The sequence below is a fragment of the Macrotis lagotis genome, chromosome X, assembly GCF_037893015.1.
Source record: "Macrotis lagotis isolate mMagLag1 chromosome X, bilby.v1.9.chrom.fasta, whole genome shotgun sequence".
NCBI classification, from domain to species: Eukaryota; Metazoa; Chordata; class Mammalia; order Peramelemorphia; family Peramelidae; genus Macrotis; species Macrotis lagotis.
The window spans coordinates 14,970,369-14,989,712 of record NC_133666.1 but is presented as its reverse complement, the minus strand read 5'-3'; the positions used below and the strand labels follow the sequence as shown (position 1 = coordinate 14,989,712).

At 40.1% G+C, this 19,344-nt stretch overlaps 1 protein-coding gene across 1 annotated transcript in view; it reads left to right on the top strand.

Moving 5' to 3' along the window:
- LOC141502592 (uncharacterized) overlaps positions 1 to 19,344 on the top strand; it is a 160,083-nt gene that overhangs the window by 111,245 nt on the left and 29,494 nt on the right. Inside the window, exons 5-8 of the mRNA XM_074207402.1 lie at positions 6,898 to 7,008; positions 8,338 to 8,428; positions 13,240 to 13,370; positions 15,569 to 15,623. Of these exons, the coding sequence (XP_074063503.1) occupies positions 6,898 to 7,008; positions 8,338 to 8,428; positions 13,240 to 13,370; positions 15,569 to 15,623 (388 nt within the window). The remainder of the gene's footprint in view (positions 1 to 6,897; positions 7,009 to 8,337; positions 8,429 to 13,239; positions 13,371 to 15,568; positions 15,624 to 19,344) is intronic.

The window sequence follows — 19,344 nt, the reverse complement described above, 5'->3', positions numbered from 1 at the left end:
GAAATTATCTGAAATAACATCTATTATTAAAATAAAAGTTGACTAATATAACACTATTCTCCTTCACATTGGTCAGGGCACTAGTTAGGGAATTTAGTGCCTGAGGATGAAAAACTAGTCAGCCATGCAGTCAGTTCAGTGGTGACAAAAATAGATTTCCTGAGAAATTGGGTTTATTAAGAAAATAAAATCTGAATGAGACACTATCAAGAGCTTTAAGGCCTAAAATGGACCCACCTTGGCAGCAGTCCCACTTGGAAGGACTTGTCCTGAAGGAATTCAATTGATTTTTTTCCCAGAGCGAGTTTGTTAATCTCTTGGGAAAAATAATTAAGCAGCTGAATGCCCCCCTTTTCCCCATCTAAAGAGTCAGACATAAAAACAAACAAACAAAAAAACAAATACCTTAAGGACCCAGCTCTAAGGTGGAAGTTGACATTCCTTAGCCAGGTTTTCACTTATCTCCCTTAATCTGGCTCTACCTTCACTATCGATTTTTATCTCCCACTAATCTCCACCATACTCCCTAAATTCCAGTGAAACTGTTATCTTCCATTTGTGCCATATTCATTCTTGTCTCTATACATTTGCTTATGCCCTTCCCATCTTGAATGATTTCCCCTTTTTTCAATTTAATTCTACCCATGCTTCAAGGCTCAGCTGCTCAAATACCATCTCAAAAACTATTTCCCACTCCTCTTACTCACACAGCTTATTCCTTTTCTGAAATCCTGGTACTCCCAGAGCTACAGCTATATAATTTCTATCTTAATTGTCCTTTTAAGATTTCATGCATATTGGTTTCATCCTCCCAACTAGACTATACAAGCTTGAAGCACATAAGGAAGAATGGAAGGAAACAATTTTGATCTTGTAAACAATAGTTAGGAAATTTAAGTATCTCATAGTTGGAAGAGACTTCATATTTTATGGATTTTGTTTCCAGAAAGAATATACAATAGGGAGAATTTTGTAGTGATCTACATAAGTATGTGGTAGGTCTTTCTGGCCTAATGATTACTGTCTATACTCAAAAGAGCAGGCAAAGAGAGACTTAAAGAGCTTTTGATCTCCTAGAAGAAAAAGCAAAGGGACTCAAAACTATTTCCTCTCTTCTCCAGATTCATAAGATCTTAGACCTAGATCTGGGAGATACCTCACAGTCCAAGTAGTCTAACCTCATTTTACAAAGGAGGAAACTGAGGCCTATAGAGGCTATATGACTTGCATGAGGTTGCATAGAGAGTCATAGATTTAAGAACAAGATTTAGATTTCTGGAAACAGAGCGCAAAAGCCAACCCAATATTGTTATTGTCATTTACCTGGTAAAACAAGGAAATAGAAGAATTTGAGGAAGAGATCACAAACCTGGCAGAAGAGCATGGATAATTAATGACTTCAACTTATCCTAAATCTTTGAGAGCTCCCTCTCTACCAGATTCTTAGTAATTAATAATTTCTTGATATTCCTTAATAATAATTTCATCCTTCAAGGAAAATGAACTAACAAGAAGAAATTTTATTCTGGATCTGATTCTCCTCCACAAGAAAGAATTGGTTGCTGGAATATAAATGATAAGAACTTTTGCGGCAAATAAGGATAAGAAAATCAAGCATAGTCTGATGTATACCCTAGATTTAAAAAAAAAAATCCTTTTTATTTATTTTTTTCTTTCTCCTTTAACATTTAGTGACTTTATTTCATTCTAAGAGTATATTCCAGCACATTAGACTTCCAGTTCAATTACTTCAATCATATCCAACTCTTCAGGACTCCATTTGGAGTTTTCTTGACAAATATTGGAGTCATTTGCCATTTCCTTCTCTAACTCATTTTACAGATGAGGAAACTGAAGCAGACAGGCTTGAATGACTTGCCCACGGCCATACAAGTAGTATTTGAGATCAGATTTTAACTCGGGTCTTCTTGACTTGAGGCTTGGTGTTCTAACCGTTGTACCACCTAGACTTCTATGAAGAACTTTAAAAGTAAGGAGCTATTACATGCCATGTTTGTAGAAATCATACCTTTTGCATGCTTTGAATAGCACCTGGTAAACTATAGGTATTTAAAAATATTTTATCTTATTTTTATTGATGTCTTTTCTATTTATGAGGTATTTATTTCTGAATATATCCCTTTCCCTCCCCAGCAGCAAGTTCTTTGCCACAAAGATTAAAAAAGGCAGGAGAAAAAAAACAGTTCAACAGAGCTAATATATCATTTGTATTTGCTTATATTTACAATACCCTAGATTCAAAAACTTATTTCTCCAGTGAAGGAAAAGGTGCATTTTTCTCAACTTCTCTTTGGGGACCGCTTTTTTTGTTGTTGTTGTTTTTTCAAGGCAAATGGGATTAAGTTGCTTGCCCAAGGCCACACAGCTAGGTAATTATTAAATGTCTGAGACTGGATTTGAACCCAGGTACTCCTGACTCCAGAGCCGGTGCTTTATCCACTGTGCCACCTAGCCACCCCAATTTTGTACCTTTCAATTTTAGTATTTTATTCTTTTAGTTTACATTTTTATAACTATTGTATAGTTTTCCCCTGTTTCTGCTTACTTTATTCTGCATCAGTTCATAAAATTTCTCTGTGTTTTTCTGAATTCTTCACATTTATTGTTTTATGGAAATGAGTATTATATTCTTTCTTTTACCATAATTCATTTAACTATTACCTAATAAATGGATATCTTTAGTTCTTTTTTTTTGTTAGATTTATGATTTCATTAGCATAGGATTTCATTAGCATAGGGAATCCCTAATGAGGAAACTTCCTCTATCAATGAAAATAGACACTTAATCTGCACCTTATATTCTTATAGAGTTAATTATCCTACTTTTTTTTAATCACAAAAAGTTCTGTTATGAAGACTTTGTTACAGGGAGAATCTTTCTTTCCTTAATTAATCATCTTGAGGCATATGATTAGCAGTAGGATCTCCGGTTCAAAAGGTATATGTATTTTAGTCACATTTTTTTAGCAAAATTCCAAATCGTTTTTCAGAATAATTGGCCCATACAGTTCCATTAACATTGTGTTTATCTTGTCATGCTTCCTTCAACATTATTTCTATTTTTTGTCACTTTTATTGATTTGCCACATATAAGGTAAAATCACAGAATTGGTTTGATTAGCATTATTCATTACTAAAGATTTGAAGAAATATTTTATATGCTCATTAGTAATTGCAATTATTAATTTGGGAAATATTTATTCATATCTTTGAGCACATGCATTGGGGACTAGCCTTGGTCTTATATCTTTATATTTATTCTCTATCTAGCTTAAATATCAGACCTTTCTCAAAAATATTTGAAGCAATATTTTTCCAATTCAGTTTTCCTTCTTACTCTTGTTGCATTGATTTTGCTTGTACAAAAATCTTGCAATTTCATGTCCTTAAAAATTGTCTTTTTTATCTTTTATCATTTCATCTGTCTCTTATTTAATTATGAGGTCTCCCCCCCTAACCACAGATATGAAAAGCAGTTAATCTTATTCTCTTAATTTTTCAAAGATTCAGGTTATTTTTAAAAATTCAGACTGTATATCCTTTTTGACTGTATAGTAATAATATATTAAATAAGATGTTAGTCACAACCCAATTTCTTCCAGACTGCCTTCCAACATCCTTATTGGTTCTTGACTAATAGAGAGTTATTTTCCCATCTGTGTCTAGCTCTATAAAGTATACTATTGGTAGACATACTTTGATTATTTGATATGGCAATGAATTTGTAAATTCATTTAGACAGTAAAATAATTTTTTATTATATTGAGGTGGCTCACTCAACCCTGAGCAATAACAATCCCTCTAATTAGCAAGGGAATTCTTGATTTCTTTTAAAAAGTACAGTGCAATTATATTTATATGTCTTGGCAAATTGACTTCCAGATATTTATGTATTTTGTAGTTATTTTAGAGAAGAAATACTAATGATCCAGGGGAATTGGGTTAATTTTATATCCTGCTAATTTACTTATTATAAATTACTATTAATTATTTCAATTAGTTCCCTTGATGATTCTTTAGTGTTTCCTAGATAAATCATTATATCATCTGAAAACAGAAATATTTTGTCTTCTCTTTGCCAGTGACAGTGCCTTTGATTTCCTTCTTTTTCTTGCCTTATTTCTATTTACTAGAATTACTAGAACATGCCAAATAATGACCTCTCCCACTATCCCCCTTCTCTTCTCTCTTGTTCTACTGTGAAACTTTTTATCCTTTTAGTTCATCTTCTCTAGCTAGTTATTAGACATAGTTCCAAAATGCTACTGATAGCAGTAAAAAAGAGAAAAATGAAAAGCATAAATATCAGCAAACAGAAGACAAAACTACCTATTTGCAAAGTACATGATAGACTACTTAGAAAACTACAAAGAATCAACAATTAGTTGACAGTTAATAACTTAAGTAATGTAGTAGGATGAAATCAATTGTGTGTCGTGTTGAAATAGCATCCTACTCCTTTTTTATACAAGAGTCAGAGTTGGGGGGGGGGGATCCACAGAAAATAATTGAATGAGGGAATTAGCTTCCCCTTGCCATATTATTTCCTACATTTAGTTACAATTGCCCTCTAAACTAAGAATTTCTTAATAAATTAACTACCAGTTAAAAAAAGTTCAAATCTCAGAACCTACATGTAATTAAGTTCATTGAAGAATGTTCTTTGTACTTACCTGTAGAACAAACAGGAGGTGAGATAGCATGTTATTTAGACATATGTTTGGAATTGGGTCTCTACCAACTATCTGAGAAGTATAGAGGTCTAAGATCTCCGGTCTGCTAATAGGAAAGGAGGTAGGTAAAGAGGCAACTCCTAAAATGACTGGAGTATGTAAGGTTGCAGCACCACATATTCTCTACTTGCTCTTAGGCAATGCAGAGAGAGAGGTCTACAGTTCCAGTTCTTCTAGTGGGGATTTGGGTGTCTATGTTCTAACATCTTGGTAAGGTTTCAGAAACAAAGATGAGGTGGTAGCAAAGATATTTTACAATATTTCCTTTTTTATCCCCAAAAGTTCCTATCTTTAATGGATATCAGTAATGGTTCCATTTTCTAGTTCCTTAGGGCCCTGATAATGGAATAAGTTGGCAAGGATAGCAGGTTCTCCTTTCTCTGGAACCTGGGAAATCTATGATTACATGTGAACTAGAGTACTAAGTAAATAAACAACAAATATGCGTAGTTAAGTTAGACTGAGTTGAACATTATCACCATTAGTTTAGGAACTCGATTTAAGTGAAATTACTTAGTAAGCAGAAAACAATGAATGTGTGCTACTGAGTTTTCTTTATTTGCTAAAAATGTCAACCACTTTGAGAACAATAGAGCCTTTGCTCCAAGGAATTTGTACCTTTCTCTAGATAAGTTCCTAGCCAGTAATAGCGATTTATTCACTAAAAGAAGAGATCCCATTTGCTATTTTAACACCAAAATTTTTTTAATAACCCATCCAGTGCCTGACTCTGTGCTAAGTAATTGCTTTATAAATATTATCTCATTTGGTCCTCACAACCCTGGGACAGAGGGAGGAGCTGTTATTATTTCCACTTCTCAAATGAGGAAATTGAGGCAGACAGAGGTGACATGACTTGTCCAGGTTCACACAGTCTGAGACTGAACTTAAATTCATGTCTTCTTCATTCCAGGCCCAGTTACCTAGCCACTGTGCCACTTACATTGCAGACATTACAGAATATATTATTGCAGTCAAAGATTGGTTTGCCCCAATATACACTTAAGATCTGTGACTTTAGGCTGCATCTAAGCCTGGAGAGGTGACGTATTGTACTCTCCTCTGTCCCAGTCATTTGGTATCTGTGTAGGCACTGAATTAGAGATAGACCATTGATCAACTGAAGAGTATCCAGAGAATGGTAGCCTGGTTGATGAGGTTAGTGCCATCTGAAGTGGAGCGGAAGGAAGGGAAAAATTAATGCCTATAATTAGCTCTCATTCAGAGAGGGCTTGAAGGATTGACCAAGTGCTTTTACACACATTATCAAATTTGATGAAGGGAGATAAAATTACTCTCCCAGAATCCCAGCCTGGGCGGTCTAGTGGTAGAGGGATTAGTCTTGTTTTTCTTGAGGCAACAGTGGAGTAAGGCCAGGCTTTTGCAAATTTCCAGGCACTATATAAAAGTAAGTACTATCATTTTTATATTCTAGGCCATCCTGTCCAGTTTGGGATAACTCCAGTTGTTTTATGGCATTTCTTCTTATATCAAATCAGTATAATCTCTTTCAGTTTCCACTCTTTTCTCCTAATTCTGTCAGGGAGGATGGGCATGGGCAAATAGGAACCCTCTAGTTAATAATATTAATAATAATAATGATAATAATAATAATAATGATAATAATATTTATATGGAGCTTACTAAGTGTCAGACACAATGCTAAGCACTTTACAATTATTATTTCATTTGATCCTCCAACCCTGGGAGATAGGTACTGTTATGACCCTATTTTACCAATTAAGAAACTGTGGCTAACTGAGGTTAGGTGACTTACTTAAGGGCACATAGGTAGTTAAATGTCTAAGACCAGATTTGATCTCAGGTCTTCCTGATTCCAGGACAGGCACTCTATCCACTGTGCCACCTAAGTGTCTTAACCTAGGGTGACACAGCTAATATGTGCTCTGAAGCAGGATTTGCTTAAACACTAGTTTAACTTTTTCTGGCTTTGAGAACTAGGGTCATCTTTCCTTATAGATCCTCAAACTTGTGCTGGAGGTCCTAAGGGAGGGTGAATATCTTTGACTTTGTTTCTCTAAATGTTCAGCAGACTGCAGATTAGCTGAATGAAATGTCTTCCAAAGATGTTGAAGGGAGCAATTCTCACCTCTCATATTCCCCTGTTCTTCCCTCTCTACAGCTGGTAATGGAGTATTGTGGAGCAGGTTCAGTGACTGATTTAGTGAAGAAGACCAAAGGTAACTCCTTTAAAGAAGACTGGATTTCTTATATCTGCCGTGAGGTCCTACGGGTGAGTCTCTGTAATTATTATTCTCTCTGATTATTGAAGGAGCCCAGGTAGATGTTTTAAAAAATGCAAATATATAATAGGGGGTTAGGGGGTGGAAGGAAATTGTAGAAAAGCAACTGCTAATAATAAAAGATTGTGGATTGGAACTGGAAGGAGGGGAGAAAGGAGGGTGATGAGTATATGAAGACAGCCTATACAGATGAGACTTCTTTCATTGAAAAAAATAAAAGGGGATATGATTCTACTTTCTAAAATCATGATGGATGTGCTAAGACTGAATGTGACCTTAAACAGCCAATCCTGGAAATAGAGTAGGGTGGCTTCTTATTCTGGTGTTTTTCAGAAAACTTTGCAACTTCCCACTACCTTTTTGCAGATAGACAGGACAGTTAGCCCACTCCTTTCTTTCTCCAAGACAGTTAGTCCACTCCTTTCTTTCTCCATCTGAAAAAGTGGATGTACAAAGCAGCTGTACTCCATTCTGCTTTCAGTGGAGTACCTGCCAGGGATTGGATGAAACCCAAAGCCCTGTTTGGCCGAAGCTGTTACTTCGGCAAATGTCTTGTGACCAAAGAACCAAGAACAGGAGTTAGGCCTGGCCACACTTTCATGGTCTGCCATCATCATCTCTTGCAATGCTCCAAATAACTTGACTGGGATGGCTTCAGTGCTGGAGAGGAGAGAACCAGTCTAGTAAGCCAATTCAAATTCAAGCCATTCTAAAATGAATTTCCATATTTCTCTAATTTCTCAGTCTTTAAAAACTGACCAAGTAATATTAGAAACTAGGCTTGTATGAGGTAAAATCCAGGGTATATCTGAATGGCCAATTAAACTAGCCGACTTTTTCCCTTTTAGAGAGAACAGAAACACCGTAGTCCTTGGAGGCAAAGACTTCTATGAGATTTTCTTTGCCTTTTCTGGGTGTCTTTATTTCTTTTCTCAAAAGTCCACAGAAGTATTTGTGAGAACTTATTGCCCAAAGAATTCGGTCTGAAAAATCTAAGCCTGAGGCATTTCTCATAGGACTAGTCGCTCAAGTGGTCAACTCAGTTAAGACAGCTATGAACTGAGCTCTTGCTGTGTGTACAGGGCCCAGTGTTCATACAAGAGGGAATGGTGGGGGCGGCTGGGTGGTGCAGAGGATAGAGCACCGGCCCTGGAGTCAGGAGGACCTGGGTTCAAATTCGACCTCAGATACTTAATAATCACCTAGCTGTGTGGCCTTGGGCAAGCCACTTAACTCCACTGCCTTGCAAAAAAAAAAAAAAAAAACCTAAAAAAAGGGGGGGGAGAGGGAATGGTGGAAATGATGTGATTTTCTTGCAGGGCCTTTCCCATCTTCATATGCACCATGTAATTCACCGGGACATCAAAGGACAAAATGTCCTCTTGACAGAAAATGCTGAAGTAAAACTGGGTAAGTCTTCTTGTAGCAATTGGTGGAGGCAGACATTAAGCACATACATAGCACAGTTGAATGTAGAAGACAAGTACCTGATTTATGTATTTGTGTTACCCTCATCGCCTTCAGACAAAGAGTTGGCAAGGGAGACAGCTCTCAGCTGTATCTTCCTCACCTATAACATGGGTCGTGCGGTAGAGTGGAAAAAGCTCTATACTTGGAGTCTGATGACCTGGGTTCAAATACCAACTCCACTAGTGGCTTACTGCATCATCTTAGACAAATCCACTTCATCCATCTGGTCTTTGATTTCTTCATCTCTAAAATGGAGACATTTGGCTAAAATAATCACTTACGGTTCCTTTCAGATTTGTCCAAACTTTCAGCTCTAAATTCAGTTATTCTTTACCAAGTCATTTGCCCTCTCTGAGTCCTAATTTCCTTGCCTGTTTAAGGATATTTGTGTTATACTCCCAGGGATGTGGATAGAATCAAATAAGAGGAGTCATGTCAAAGTCCTCTGTTACCATAAAGTGATAGATAATTGTGAATTTACTTTTTTTCTTCTAAGACTAAGCCAACAAATTGTTTGATATCATGCAGACATGATGTCAATAGAGTAGGGTCAGCAAGTATATACAGTAAGTGATTTCTGTGTGCCAAACAAAAAGGAAACAGTACTTGTCCTCAAAGAATGGGAAGAACCTCCGAGACTCTCTGGTCTCTTTTTAAAGAGAAGGAAACTGAGACCCAGGGAAGTTGGATTTGCCCAAAGGCATGGAGGTCATAAGCATCATAGATAGGAGAATTTGAACCCAGATCCTAGGACCTTAGACTCAATGCTCATTCCCCTGGACCATGCCATGTTCACAAACAACACAACCATTTAATTGATGGTCTTTTTCACTTTTGAATCAGATGTTGTGGTACCTGCTAGCCACATGACCTTGTGGTTGAGTAGACATTATGAGACTTAAAATTGTAACCCTAACCCCAGTAACTCACATTTGTCTGGGGCTTTTAACACACTCTTGCCTCATTTGATATTCATTGTCCTCTTGCTGAGATGGGCAGGTTGCAAATGTATTACTGTCACCCTGGGGAGAGTAACAAATAGAAAATTCGATTCAGAGTGGGGTAACAACCTGGATGAAGAACCAGAGCTAGCAAGGGTTTGAGTTAGGACCACTCCTTGCTTTTTTCATTACATATTCAAGAAACCTGGGATCCAGGTGGGAGGGCTTAAGGGGTCCATGTGGTTTACAGCAGCTTTAGTTAATGCCAGCTAATTGCCTGTAACCATTAGAATAGCCACTGATCTCATGTCCTATCTCAACAGGGCCTCTCCCTAATGGGTTTCCACTGTACCCAGCCTTTAGGGTTTGTCTACAGCTAGAAAAGTGTCCAGGGAGCATTAGAGCTTCTTTCTGTGACTGTATGTTCCATGGAGTTCTTATGGAGGAAGCAGAAGTTTGCAAGCATGCTTGTCCTTGAAATAAATGACTATAAATGTATAGCAGGTTGAAAAGTAGTTCCAGGAAAATGTATTATCTTCTCTATTTCTGAAAGCCACAATCTCTAGAAATTCAGTGTGAAAATTTGTGGTCACCCAGATTCCACCAATGCCCAAACATACCAGGCTAAAGGGTATGCCCCTGTATTTTGAACATACAGTAAGAACCCACTTATCCAGAGGTCAGATTTCTGGCAACCTTAAACCACAGGTATTAAATACTACCAAGAAGCCAGAAGTATCTAAAAGGTCTTCTAACATGCTAGGGGACTTGATTAGGGAAAAAACCAAAAACCCATGGCCATTATTCTGTGAGAGATGTGGCATGACCCCTTCAGAGTTTGATTCTCACAATTCTTTAAACCTTGATTATCTTAATTTCTCAAACTGTAGCAGTTAGAATAGGGAGAGCTGTAAAACAAAAAAAAGTGATTGGCAGTAGGGGAGGTCTTTGCAGGGGCATACCCCTCTGTCTAACATTAGCTCCTAGAAACAAAAAGCAATTGTTAAAATTTCAGAATGAGCATTTATACCTGAAAATGGACAAATTCAAGAATTTTATTTTTTTTCGTGATTGTCTAGACTTAAGAAAAAAATGGAGAAAATGTTAGTACTGCAGATTAAACTGAAAAGACAAAGTGTGTGTGTGTTTTCCGGAGAGCTGGTGGTTAAATATTTATCAGCACGTCACTGGATGTTTATGAAGTAAAGACAAAAGTCATCGATAACATAGGGCTAGAACTAGAGACTGGAGTTGTGGTTTCTTCAGTGGAGATAACTCCTAGGTTAAGGAAACTCCCTCCACTAGTACAGGTAATAATATCTTTATCTACAACTTATTTGGCTCCAAGGCCAATTTTCTATCTCCTGTGTTGCTTCTCATCAATTTTAATGTATTTTTAGAAAATTAACAAAAGGAAAAATTTACTGATGTAAAATACTTTATTCCTCAAAGGTATGAGAAAGTGTTGCAAGAACTAGGGATTTTTAGCCTGAAAAAGACTAAAGGGAGATAAAAAATAGTTTTTGCCAAGGAAAGAATTGAAAGGTTACTGGAGTAATAAAAGGATTAGTTTGTTCTGCTTAGCCCCATTGGGTAAAACAAGGAATCTGGTTGGAAGATGCAAAGAAAGAGATTTCAGGTCCTTTACCTCATGAGGCAATTCATTTCTTTCTGTTGGAATGAGGTAGTGGGCTCCCTGTTATTGGTAGAATTCCAGTATAGCCTGCAGAACCATCTAACAAGCATGAAATAATGTAGTGACAGGAGCACTGACCATGGAGTTAGCAGACCCAGGTTCGAATCTCAACATAATCTGTTGTTATCTGTGCAATCCCTTGTTACATCACTTCCCTGGACTTCAGTTTCCATAACTTAATAAATAGGTAAATTGAATAGATTGAATTAGATGATCTCTAAGATCTAAGAAAATCTCAAGATTTCTTGCATGGAATTGAGAGGTTGAATTCGACTTCCAAGATTGATTTCTACTCTAAGATTCTGTGTTCCTATGAGCAAAATCTATGCCAGGGTCAGGAAAGGAGAGGTTGAGCATTCGACATAAATCTGGAATCTCAATTCTGAATGTTTCAAATGAAAATTTGGAGGACAAGTGAATATTATCGAAGACTAGAAAAGCAACAGAACTGTGTGAACTCAGCAGATCATCAGGTGAAACTAGCTGCTGCTTCTCGGAGGCCTGGCCAATTGTTTGGGCATGTGGACAAGACCCTGGAGTAGGGAGTGGGGAGTGGGAGAGGGAGCAGCTGGTTGCTCTGAAGACTGACCTAGTAGCCAGGTGCTGCCAGTTCTCCCCTAAGGTGTGTCTCATTTTATGGTTCCCCCCATCCACCCCTTCTGGAGCAACTTCAGGAAATTGGGCAGTAACTGTCAGACTTCATAAAGATGACTACTGTTCAGTAGGAATCAAAGATTTTTCAGATGATCCCTAAAGCTTAGCAAAAACTGATGATAACAGCATTACCTCCTTCCTCAACTTTGTTGTTTCTGGCAAAGCAAGATTACCGACAGAACATAGGTCTTGTTGGAGATTTTTTTCATAAGGTTTTCTTTAATTGCTTGCCCCATGGTTCCTTTCTACCACTAGAGGTAATTGGGTCACGGATGAGCAAACTGAAAACTGTCCTAGGAAGTCATATACCCAAGGAGGGCAGAGAAGCAAGTGAAGCACAGGGATGGAAAAGGCAATCAATCCCTTCCTTCCCTCTCAGACAAAGGCATCTCCTCAGTAATGGAGAGAAGGCGACTGCAACAGGGACATAGCTGCCTCCATCGCTAGTGTCTGAGCCTCAGATTGGTTGCTTGTTAAATGAGGGGATTAGACTAAAAGACCTTCAAGGTTCCCTCTTAGCTCTCAGTCCAGGAGACTGCTAAGTCCTGATCTAACCTAGTTCTAAAACCTTTTAGAAAAGGACTTTCTACAACATCCAATGGTAATGTTCCAACATCCCATAATCCTTGTGCTTGGCAAGAACTCCCTAAGCACAAACCTCAATCCCTCCTGCTTCCTCTTGGGTCCCTTCCCTCTCTTCTTAGTGCAGATGGGAACATTTTTTCATCAACTTTCATATGCCTAAAACTGAAAAAGTCCTCAAAAGTTTTTCCCCCTTTCCCCTCCTTTAGAAAAAGGCCGCCTTTTTTTTTTCCAAGCTGAGAAGCCCAGATATTTTCTCTGTGTCCGAGACTGCCATGCCAAGCTCCTTCTAATGTATCCTACAGATGAATGTATCCCACAGTTGCTAATGCCACTCTTTCCAAAGCATCCCACGATTAATTTTGAGAGCCAAAACTAAGATGTGGACATCACAGTAAATATTTACATCTGCTTCAACCTAGCTGTGGAAGACTTTTCTTTAAACTCTTGACCATGAAACTCATTTTTCTTCCCCATCATGATGGGACTTTGTCAAATTATTGGTGAAGCTTCCCAGTCCAGGCTGTTTTGTGTTTTTTCAGATGCTCTTTTCAATCCCTGTCCTTCTTCCAGGAAAGTGGCAAATCCAAACACTATTCAGGGTGTACTGATGGGGTTTAGTTTTAATATTCATGGTAAGCATTTAGCCAAGCCAACCATAGATTTATTACAGTACTGCTGGGGCTCCTTCCAATGTAAACATCAGCAGAAGCCTCTTTCCCAGTGTTCCTGGAGCAGACCCCATGTTCAACTTTCCCATGCTGGAGCTTCAATCTGTTCTCCATTGTGGCTTTTGTATCTGCTTTCCAAGTGAAGGCAATAACTCATCAAGCATCTTGTCACCGACTTACTCTTTGTACATGTGTGGAATTTTTCAGTGGATTTTGGAGTAAGTGCCCAGCTGGACCGAACCGCTGGCAGAAGAAACACCTTCATTGGGACTCCATATTGGATGGCACCAGAGGTGATTGCATGTGATGAAAACCCTGACTCAACTTACGATTACAGAGTGAGTAAAAAAGATTGGGAATGTGGGATCTAGTGAATGGGAGTATTGGTAAGCAATGGTCTTTTCAAGGGTTGAGATGAAGGACTGAAATATTCTCCTCAAAGCCACCGTGCAATGTATGAATGTAGGAAAGCAGGAGATGCAAAGTGTTGCTCATAGGCGGTTTGGGCCAGTCTTGGCTTTTGGCAGTCTTTCTACCTGACCCAGCCCTGAAGTGTCCCCACTCCACTTTCTGAGACTCACCCACTTCCTAGAGTGCATACATAGGGCAAGGCAGTGTGGTCCCAGTGAAAGCAACTCCCAATCAAAGCCTCTCACCAAATTGACACTGAGAGACTGGCTGGTTGCCTGAAGAACAATTGATGCTGCTTTGATTTAGGCTATGTTTCATTGTGATGGTGGGGAGTCGCTTCGTTTCCCCTGCTATTTGTCAATGAATGGAAAAGAAGGGTGCTGAACTACTGGGGAGCCAATACATGCTCATTTCTCTTCCCACAGCCTCCATTTTTGAAAATCACCCCTTTCAATGAGTGGGTATTTATAGTCCTTCCTAAAAGGTTTTTCTGTGTAAGAAGCATCAGGGAGCAGAGGCCTAATGGTTTTCCCCCTGTGGTCTCAACAGACCCTAACTGAAGCCCTCAAATGACTTCCTGCCATTTTTATCCCTGCTGTAAATGCTTCTGGACTTTTTCCTTTCTTTTTCTTTTTTCTACTCTTAAGCAGCTTCCTTTTAATTCTACCTCCTAAAGAGTTGCTCTTTGCTTGGTGGATAAAGTACCTTATCTAGTTGGGGGGGGGGGGGGGAGACCCACCTTGCTTTGTCTTGCTAATCTGGCTACTTAGAATTTTTTCTCCAAGGAAGGTGGGAAGTCCCTCCCCTCCTTTCTTCCTTCCCCATCCTTTGTCTCCAGGTTAGGACTTCCCTCAAGGGTGAGGGAAAGTGGGCAGCTTCAAGCCTAAAGTTGCTCCATTTGCAAGGTCTTATCAGAGAGGCCAGTCCACAACAGGTACCGTTTTGTACCATTCATTTCCAAAGAAGAAAATATTCTGAATTTTAAGAAGTCCTTAGGGGCCATTTGGGCCAGTTCTATTTGTTTCTTCATCAGAACCAGAAGAGGGAATTTGGACACTTGAGAAAAAAATATAGGGGATGGAGGGAGTAGGCCTCAGGAGAGACCTCAGATCTTAGAACACAGAGATCCATGGGTAGAAAGGCAAAGAACCTGACAGCCCTGCTGCCGAGGCCTAGAGGAGGGAAGGGGTACAATAGGAAGAGAGTAGGACCAGCCTTAGGATCCAGATCTAACTTCTAGGGAGTCTCCTGACTTTGCTGCTGATACTAGTTACCCGCATGGAACGGATTAGCTGGGACCATCTTAGCCAGCTGTAGTTATGAGTAGAGAGAGTGCAATCCATCTTCCCAAAGACAAAGAGGCTTTCCTCCCATAACCTGGACCAAGACCCTAGCCCTGGCGGAAAGGGAAAGGGGGAAAGAATCAGGAGGGGAAGGCAGGTATTAGGAAAGGGCCACCCACCATGGAGATGGGGCTCAGAGGCTAGGGAGCAAAGTGGAAAGGGATGGCTGTGAATGAAGAGGCCCCACACCCTAAAAAGCAGCCCCCAGGAACTATGTACTGGGCCCCTATCCTAAACTAGGACCCTTCACCTCAGAAACTAAACTCATTCAATTGGCATACAAAATAGACCTTCCTTCTACTGAATTGCTTTCCAATTAAACAATCTTCAGGGGAAGTTCAGCTCTAGGAGCTTTTAGTAGCTAAGCTAACATACTCCAGGGCTACCCCAGGTCCTCTCATCACAAGGCTCAAGTGTAACTGTAGGTTAGCGAGGAAGTAGCTACTATTAATGGAGAGGTGACCAACTGAGAAAAACCAGCACTTAGCAGTCTTCCCTTAAAGGCTCCTCTGCTCTAAGTACTAAACCCTGATACTTCTACCTAGATAAGCTGGAAGGGCCCTTCCACCTCTAAGTTGGGCCCCTAAAGCCAGTGCTGTAAGGTATAAGGTCCCCTCTTCTCACCCAGCCTGGGAGGTAGGCCACACAGATGGAGACTGGGAATTCCCAGAGGACAAGCAGCTTTCCTGGGATCAGAAGTAGCAGGGGCAGCCTCCTGATGCCAAGGCTATGCTCTCTCCAAAGCACCCTGCTGAACTGGTTTGTCATCTTTCTCTTTCTAGAGCGACTTGTGGTCCCTTGGAATCACTGCCATGGAAATGGCCGAGGGCGCACCACGTGAGTAACTCTTAGGTCTTTGGCATACTGGGGCCCTTTGGAGTTCCCACTAGTAGGCCACTAGACACCACACTCTGCATAAGGGGCCTATTCAGATACTCCAGGCTACTCAGAACAACCCAGATGTCTGTGGACAAACCCCTGCTGAGAGTGGCAGGTCTCTCTCTCTCTCTCTCTCTCTCTCTCTCTCTCTCTCTCTCTCTCTCTCTCTCTCTCACAAACTCCTCTAGCAGAGTGACCACATATTCCTTCAACTTGCTTTCGTGGGAAATAGGTTTTGGACAGTACTGTATGACCAGGAACCCTGTCAAGGTCAGAGTCACATGGACTTGTGGCCTGCCTGTAAGTAGCTGGGCCTTGCAGCAGCAGCTCCTCCCAGGAGGCATCACTGGCTTCTGAGAGCTTTCCCAAATGACCTGACTAGGAGCAGACCCAGAAGAGAAGTTCTGTTCCATCCCCTTTCCAAACCATATCCCTTATGTTTGTAATGCCACACTCTTGATGCTGGGACTCCAAGGACAACTAAGACCCCAACTCTAATCTTGAGATGGTCAAAGACAAAAAGCAGAGTTGGAATGGAACAAGATCTGAGAGAGGGAGCTCACTTAGGGAATCTGTCCAGAAAAAAGCTGCTATAGAAGTGTGGGTGGGCTCATGTGGGGGTGAGGGCATTGCGTGTGTATTGGGGGGGGGGGGCTCCTTCTATCTCATATAGAGAATCTTGAAACACAGTCCCAGCTTAGGTATTAAAGGCTCTTAGCCTAGAGTCTGTGAACTTGTTTTTGTTTGTTGTTTTCTTTGTCATTGTTGTGGTTTTTAATATTTTGGTTTCCTTTGCTATGCAATGTATTTTCTGTTTTTGCCTTCAAACACAAGATTCTGAGGAGTCCCTAGGCTTTACCAGAGGGTCCAGGGCACAAAAAGGATGAGAACTGACCTACGGTCTTCACACTGTCTGATAATGTGTATCTCAACTGGATTAAGTGTCTGAACCCAAAAGAGTTCATTCTTGTTGCCAAACAAATGGGGGAGATTTGCAACTGGGGAAGGGAAGGCTACAGAGGGTTCCTGCTTCCTTCCAGATTCTTCCGGATAGATTATTCACTAAATAAACCTGGTGGAATTATCTTTTCACCCCTCCACTCAAAAGTGAGGAAATATCTATGTTGTAGGGGCCATTGAAAGGATAGTTTCAGGGGATAGGACCAGGGTGGGGCTTGATGGTATTTCAGAGGCAGAAGGGGAGAGACTGGGACTGGAATGTTATTGCTTTCTCTGACCTTATTGACTCATAGGATACAGGATATGTGAGCTAAGGAATAATTAGTCAGAAGCCCTCAGAGCCAATGTGATTCATTGGTTTTACAATGTTTAAAAAGTATACAACAGGTACCAAATAAATGTTCATTGAATTGTATTGAAATAAGTTATCCCGCACAAATTGTGTAGCCCATGTAAACTGAATTTTGCAAGCTACTTGTTTATCTTCATCAGCTCCAGATTCTTTTTTATTTATGAAATAAGCTTAGATGAACTCCAGCCCCTTTTTCCTTTGAATTTTGACAAGAGATCCAATATTATGCACTTATCCAGGCCTTCATTTGGATAGATGGCAGGGCACTGACCTGCTCATGAACCATAGATTCTGGACAGCTAGATGACAATGGATAGAACGGATGGAGTGTGGGGCCTACAGTCAGGAAGACCCATCTTCCTAAGTTCAAATCCAGCCTCAAATACTTTCCCAACTATGAACAAGTCACTTAACCCTCTATGCCTTGATTTCCTCATTTGTAAAATGAATTGGAGAAGGAAATGGAAAACCACTCCACCATCTTTCCCAGAAGCCCAAACAGGTTCAAGAATTGCCCTTGACTGAAAAATGATTCAACACCAACAAAAATTTTTTAGCTCTGATAGCCACAAAACAAAAAAGAAGCATGACTGCTTCAAGGGTTTGCAACTTTACCCGTTTTCTGCCCCTACTTTGTTGTCCACATCGACAATTCTTTCAGCTTCTGCTTCCTTGCACTGGATTATCCCATGAATTTTGCCTTCATGTCTCATCTTCAGCATGGCAACTAGGAAGCCACAGAGTTTGCTCCTTGAGTGAAGTTTTTGTGGTATACCATTGATTACCCACAGGGAGCTGTAGTATGGAGCCTTTAGCTAAGGAGAGGGCAGAAGAGAACAGTGCCATTCGGCACCCCATTTCATGAGCGCCCAAGAAACCTCCTCCAAGAATATCACTACTCCAACCAGTCTGGTTCAGGGCTGTCCCCAAATGCTGCCTTTGTGGTGAGGTTTTCAGTCTAAGAGTCTTTCTATTAAAATGGAGGTACTTCTAGGGAGGTTAATTTCTCAAGCTATATCAACCATAATGATAATAAAAAATATTCATAGTAATAATGTGATTTCATTAGTATAGTTAGCTTCAGGGTACTTGGGTACAAACCCCCTCTACCAAGTGCAGATTAACACTTTCTCTGCAATTTAGTGTCTTAGGAGAGTTGCCTCGAACATGTAGAGAGGTTGGATGTTTGCCCAGGGTCATGCAGCTAGCAAGTGTCAGAGTGTCACATACCACCCCATGCTGATCACAACAGCCACCATTTATATAGTGAGGGCTTAAAGCCCTTTATAACTTTAACCTTATTTCATCTTTACAGTGACCCCATGAGATAGGTACCATTATCACCTCCACTTACAGATGAGGAACTTTGAGGCCAACAAAGGTTAATTGACTTGACTTACATAGGATCCCACAGTTAGCAAACACCTGAGCCAGGATTTGAACTCAGGACTTCATAATTCTGTTTAGCACTCTGACCACAGTACCACTTAGCTGTCACTTGCTGGGGAATTGCTTTATTATAACTATCATTTATAGCTGATAGTTATACTAAACTTTCTAGAATGATAGTTGTAGTAAACTAGAATGGGGAGTCACAAGAGAATGAATCTCGGGGCCGCTAGGTGGTACAGTGGGTAGAGCACTGGCCTTGGAGTCAGGAGTACCTGAGTTCAATTCCTACCTCAGACACTTAATGATTACCTAGCTGTGTGGCCTTGGGCAAGTCACTTAACCCCATTTGCCTTGCAAAAAACTAAAAACAACAAGAGAATGAATCTCACAGAGGAGCATTCAAAGGAAGAAGCAAAAGAAGGGATAGAGCTTTGAGGTTGATAGCGGACTGATCACGTGAGAAGCGGAGACCCATACCACAAATGCTCCATTGATAGTCTTGTATCTTCAGAAGTGGACCTGACGCCTTTGAAGTCATCTGCTTCAACCTCCTCATTCTATAGATGAGGGAACAAGGCCTAGAGAGGGAAAGGGGTTTGTTAAAGGTTTCCCATCTGATTACAGTTTGGTGGCAGCTGAGAGTTGGCTTAGGAACATCTAGTTCAACACTATCGTTTTGCAAAGGAGAAAACTGAGGCCCAGAGAGGGAAAACAATTTGTTCAAAATAACACAGATAACCCTAAATTCTTGGACCTAGAATTGGAAGGGTCTTCTGAGGTCATTTAGTCCATCTACTCTTACTTTACAGAGGAAGGAACTGAAGCTTAGAAAGGGACACTGAGCTGTCCAAAATCACATAGGTGGCACAGTCCCCAAGGACATTCCTTTCACATATATTTTTGTTTGTTTTTGTTTTTGCAAGGCAGTGGGGTTATGACCCGCCCAAGGTCACGAAGCTAGGTAATCATTAAGTG